Raw genomic sequence first — 6,000 nt, forward strand, 5'->3', positions numbered from 1 at the left:
AGGAGCTTCTTTTTCACCCAGAATTAACAAATCGATAACTAAGTCTTTCCCCATCTAACCATTCCTCCCCCTATAACTAAATCAAACTCAATCAAATTGCTGCAGAACAGCTGCAAGCCCTCCTAAAATTCTCCAATTATCACCACATTGTAATGGCTGATGAATGCATAGACATAGGACATAGTATAACTGGTTAGAACAGCTCTCTTAAAAGAAGTTCACTGAAACTTGAATCTTGTAGAGTTCCAAGTCCATTTTACATGTAAAATGCAAACTTTTCACTGCAACAATATATGTACAGCTGTGACTTGAACAGAAAGACCACATGATCACAGCTAGAAAGAGTAATTATTTTAAAACATTGCTTAACTGTCAGGAATAGAGAGACAGTAATGGTAGAGGGAAAGGAAGGAGGCCTTCTTATAAACCCTTGCCACTGAAATCTCTAATAGGGTAGCCATCAGTACACTTAGAAGTGCAAATAAGAGAAAGATATCTTTAAAAAGAACAACCTTAGTACCCCCCCCACACCCCCAAATTTAAAGGTGAGTATTCTCTATCTTAGTTGTTTCCCCTAATACACACACACTTAACTATACAAGAGCTCATTATCAGAACAGGGGAAAGTCAATGCCTGTACTTTTGTGAACAGCTATAGCATAAGCATAGCATATAGCATAGAGCTACTAAAAGTGAGTAAAACTCAGACCAGTTCACTTTTTACCATCATGGCAATTTTCACACATAATGTTTCTGCAGAATTTCCCATGCCTTTCAACATATCTGTTAACCCACAGGCTTAATAACATACAACCTCACATCAGGCTTCTGATAAAGACCACTGAAACTGTTAAAACACATGGGCATACTCCATGCTAAACATATCATGCAAACATTAAGTCAGATTTTTACTTAAAGGATACGAGAAGCGATCATTCCACGTTGCTCTTTCAACATAATCCAACATCACAACAGCTTTAATTGTCGTTAGAAGTTTGTTCCATGTTTCATCAAAGTCAACTACTCGTGGTTTCAAGGACATTGTGGGGCTTTAGTGTCAATCTGTAGAAGAATTAAACATCAGACAATATTGCACAATCGTTTAAAAAATACATTTCCTTTGAATTTTTGAATTTAAACTTTGTACACTCTTGCACCACCATGATACCGCAACACAAACAACCACCTCCGCTTCCTCACCCTCCAAAATTAAGCTCACAGGTCTTTATTTTTATTATGGAATGGAACATTAATGTTGCATGAATAGCCTATAACATAAGACCAATTTATCTCACAGCATCATGACTTAAAGTTGATCACCCCACCAAGCCACCCATTTAACAGTGTCCACGTGATGAAAACTTTTCTGTAAATTTTTGCTTGGTCACTTTATACAAAGACTGTTTCTGCTGTATCTGAAACAATTCTAGGCAGGAACACACTGAACATATTACCAGAGTATTTGAAATTAGTATTGTCAGTTTGTAGCCTATGTTCACCTCATGCTTTCATGAGACATTTTTGGTGTTATACTTAAAAAGCCACAAAACCCAAAAGCTTTGATCAGGATGACAAGAAGAAAACACCTCTAAACACAAAGCATTAGGCAGAGCTTGTGAAGCTTATTGTACTGTACAGCAGGACAAATAGCGAATTCTTTCAAATAAGACATGGTTTGAAAATACAGAAGCCGTGTTAGTCATTTCATATCAAAAATACCAGAAGAGATTTACTGAAAGAAAAGCACTACATTACTGAAATAAAACTAGGAATAAAGTAAAGCAATTTTCAGAAAAAAAAAAAAAGGTCCTGAGAGACACAACAGAAAAGGCCTCCCCTTTGTTTCTGTCTGTCTCTGTCCTATGCACCTGATCTAGAAAGGACCTGATGTGTGACACTCCATGTACAAAGTAAGTCTAATTCCTGCTCAGAACCATGATATCATGAGACTAAAACAAAAAGTGGAAAGAATATTTCTTCTTTCATTTTGAACAGATGGACAAGTGCCTCTTAAGTTGCCTTCCCAAGTTTTCAAGGTCAGAAGAGAAAAAAGAAAGCTAGTGACAGACTTTCAGCACAAGAAGTACACCTCTAGAATGGAAAGAATCAAATGTCATGCTAAAATACTATTCAGCAACCAGCTTACTACTTTAACTGCTATTGGTTCTTAATTTTTCTCAAGCAGATTAGTTTTCTCAAACTGCAGGATATATAGCTTCTCAGTTTAAGAAGAAAAAGAAAAATCAGATGTAATTTTTGCACCACATGCATGCAAAATGCCACCATAACTAACAAGCTCCTTAACTGCTGTGCATTCAGCAACCGCAGAGGCTTGTTTTCCTCTACCTGCAACACAACAGTTTCCGTTTAAAATGTAATCAATGTCTGACATAACCCACATTTACTTTGATTTCATAAAGAAACTAAGCAGCAACTAAGTAATATCGAGGAAGTGGTATTATCCTAGGTTTTATTAACAGGAAACTTTTTTAAGAACTAAAGCTCAGTAAGTGGTGTATAAATGTTTTCAGACCAGTAGAAACATTTAAGTGGTCACATTTGCAACGTGGCTATTACCACTTTCGGAATTAAAAACAAATCTTCAATCTATGTGTGTCAGTAGCAGCTTACTACACAGAAAATCAGTGAGAACTGACAAAACAAATAGATACGCATCAAAGAAAGTAAGGTGAAAAACACAGACTGATGTATGTTTCAGTGAAACATAAACCTCAGGAGAAGTAAACAACAGTAGAGCTCACTTCCAAAAGGGGGTGAAAGAACAAAACCAAACAAAACCAAAAACCACAAACAAAAAAAGCAGTCTTCTAAAAGCTCAAATATCATTATTCTTCTGGAAAGCACAAGAGTATTTTCAGCTGATCCAAACAACATAATCATGGTCCACAAAAGTTTTAAGAACCCTATGAAATTCTTGTGGCAATTAAGTTATATTTTGTTGAGTGTTATGTTAGAGGTTGCTCGCGCTCAAACAGACTTGGTACCTCCAAGGTAAAAGAACCATTCCTTCACAGATAAGCAAAGCTGAGAGGAAAAACAGGAAAAAATAAGGGCAAAGAAAAAGTCCTCTCCACAACACATCACACAGAATCAGTAACACTGTTTAGCATCACCAAGACTAAATACTATGTAAAGCACTATGCAGCCATATACTCATCCACGTATACTGGGGTTAAATAGTTTAAGACAAAGGTTACTGTTGTTTGGCATTCTCTTACAGCTTTCACAACTGTATGAATTTAAACCTCCTTCACAGACATGTTACCAAATGCAGTTTGACTTTTTCTGCAAGACGCTGGGGTTTGGGGGTTTGCTGTCCCTCTGTCTGCACTACACGAGCTCACCAGTTTGGAGTATTAAATATCTCGTGCAGATGCAAGTAACCTCCACAGTAAAAATTTTAGCAGAGTAGAATATCTATCCTAAGGCTTATACTATTCAGGGAGTGGGAAACCACAGCTGTTTGACAAACACTAAGGAGCAGATTATTGTTAAAATATATCTACACATAAGAATAATGAAAGGATGTTGCTTCCATTGCCTCATTCCCTAAAGTGTGCCGCTGTCAAACTGAATGTGTTTGTCCACATAAACAAACGTAGGTTTTTGGCCAGCGTCAAAACGCTCCCCAGTTCCAACCTATTTAACCATCTAGAGAAATAACATCACAAGCTCGCGGTGGGATAACAGCTAAGGGCAGGGGCATCCGAGTCAAACATGTGAACAGCGCTGCCTGCCGACACCCCGCTCCCCACAGCCCCTGGGGCAGGAGACGGGGAGTCCCCCCTCCCCTCCCCACCAAAACAAAAGCGAAACCGGCTGCGGGCGGGAGCACTGCCGGGCCCAGCCGGGGCAGCCGCACCGCACCCTCCCCGCCGGCCAAGGGCAGCACCCGGCGCAGCCCCTCGCGGGGGGAGGGCGCTGCCACACAAACACAGCCGAGGGAAGGGTGCTCGGGGCGGGCCCGGCAGCCCCCGGAGCCAACGACCCCGCGGGGCGGCGGGCAGGGCCGGCGGGCGCTCCCGCCCGGGCAGGGCCTCCCGCCCCACACGCACCCGGCCCGGCCGCCCACAGCGTGCGGGTCTGAAGCCGCCGCTTCCCCCTGACCCGCGGGGCTCTCTCCCCTCAGCCCCGCGGCACTCCCGGCCGCGCCGGCGCGGGGGTTACCTGGCGGCAAGGGGCCCGAGTCAGCGACGCCCGCCGGCCTCCCTCGCTGCCTGCCCTGCGGCCGCGGTCCCTGCCCCGCTCCGTCCTCACAGCGCTGCCATTACCCAAGCCGCTCGCCCCTCGCGCCCCGCCCCTCCGCCGACGCCGCCACTGCCGGGGACGGGGTGGGGTGCGGTGCGGTGCGGGCCCACGCCCTCCGCGCCGCCGCCTGCCGCTCCCTCACCCGCCGCGCTGTGCGCTCCGCGCCGCCGCCCTCGGGCTGTCCCCGCCGGCGACAAGGTGGGCGGGGGCCGATGGGTCTCGGCGCACCGTCACTTTCCGACCCCACCCCCCCCGCCTGAGGAGAGAGTCTTGGTACAGCCCACTGTACGGCAAGCACGGGCGGCCGTAATTCCCCGCAGCGGGTCGGCGCGGGGCAGTACGGCGCATGTCTCGTTGGGCCCCCGCGCACGCGTTGCTCTTCCGTTGGTGACGGGTCCCCTCCGCGCATGCGCCTCACCGTCCACTCGGGCGGCGGGGCAGGGCCACCGGTCAGCCCGAAATGGAGTCGCGGCGGGCGGGTGTCGAACAGCCTGGACATAGTGGTCCAGGCCGCCGTTCGGCCCTCGTGTGCGGTTCTGCAGGCGCCGGGGAGGCCAAGCCCTGTGCGGGGTCCCTCCCCCGGGCTCGGGGAGTCTCGGTTCGCCGGGGTTCGCGTGAGGAGATTTCGGTTTCCCCAGAAGATGGAGGCAGCCCCGTGCCCTTGACTCCCCACCACGAACAAACCACTTCCAGCACCTGCTGAAGTGCAAGAAGCCCAATAAAAGTGCCTCTCCTTGGCAGAAAGCAGAAACAAAAGTGTTTAATTCGAACTACATAATACCACTGTGGAGACAGAGTAGTTAGAAGTCCTCACGCCCGTGACACCGCACCTGAAGTGTCTTGTTCTAAAAATGTGTGTATGAGCCTTAAGTATGAGTACATACTGCTGCCATGAACATACGTCTTAATACTGGCCAGACTTTAGGACCCTCTAATGCCTGCTGCTAAATATAGTTGAACCAGCTCTGTTCCTGTCAAAGCAGACTAGAATCTTACATTTCATCTTTTAAAACTTAAATTTAAAATTAAAAAAGTATTAGGGGCAGGTTTTGTAGAAGTACCCAAGTGACATGGAAAAATTCACTCGAGTGAACGGAATGTCAAGGATACACGTTTCTACAGCATTTCACTGAAAATTAAAAGCGTGTTAGTGTGCAAGGTGTTACATAAAAGCCATGCAGAAATGTCTCTGCATCTCCAGAAATGTCTCTGCATCAATATTTATGCATTATTAAAGCTAAAAAATAGGATCCATTTTGAATATACAGTGTAAGTATCTACAGAGACATAGTTTTCTGGAAAACAGACATTTATTTTGGAAGGCTCTCAATTGTTCGAATTACTCAAAACTCACATAAAAATAATTCATTTTCCTGCTTTCAAATTGAGCCCTTGCCCATTTCATTTCCAGTGCTTACAACTTTTTAATTAAGCCTTAATCATTTTATCTGATTTTTTTAAAATTAGTTCTTTTAACTCTTTCTAGATGTTTTAAACACCATTTCAACTATTTTCAACTTAAACCCATTTCTTATTCATTTTGCTGGTTTAACTCTTCTGTTTGCTGGGAGGAAGGAGGGTTTTAACTGTCAGCGTTTGATTGCTTGAGCTTTTCTGCAAGTGTTACATTGTATCTGTCACAATTTCGTCTTGTACTGAGGGCTCTTTAGTGCTAGCATTAGCAATAAACTTGTAAGATTAAATTCTTAGAAATTAAGATACATTCTGGCA

The 6,000-nt window shown here is 44.8% G+C and overlaps 1 protein-coding gene across 5 annotated transcripts in view; it reads right to left on the reverse strand.

Moving 5' to 3' along the window:
- CUL2 (cullin 2) overlaps positions 1–4,595 on the reverse strand; it is a 52,771-nt gene extending 48,176 nt beyond the window's left edge. For 4 of the 5 annotated variants that reach the window (XM_080338978.1, XM_080338980.1, XM_080338981.1 and 1 more), the window contains exons 1-2: positions 4,189–4,595; positions 924–1,062 (exon numbers count right to left, since the gene is read on the reverse strand). In XM_080338978.1, coding sequence (XP_080195104.1) covers positions 924–1,042 — 119 coding nt within the window. In that variant the 5' untranslated portion in view covers positions 1,043–1,062; positions 4,189–4,595. The remainder of the gene's footprint in view (positions 1–923; positions 1,063–4,188) is intronic. The other variant, XM_080338979.1, reaches the window with a different exon arrangement.
- Positions 4,596–6,000: the final 1,405 nt, after the last annotated feature.

Source organism: Nesoenas mayeri, assembly GCF_963082525.1.
Source record: "Nesoenas mayeri genome assembly, chromosome: 2".
NCBI lineage: Eukaryota > Metazoa > Chordata > Aves > Columbiformes > Columbidae > Nesoenas > Nesoenas mayeri.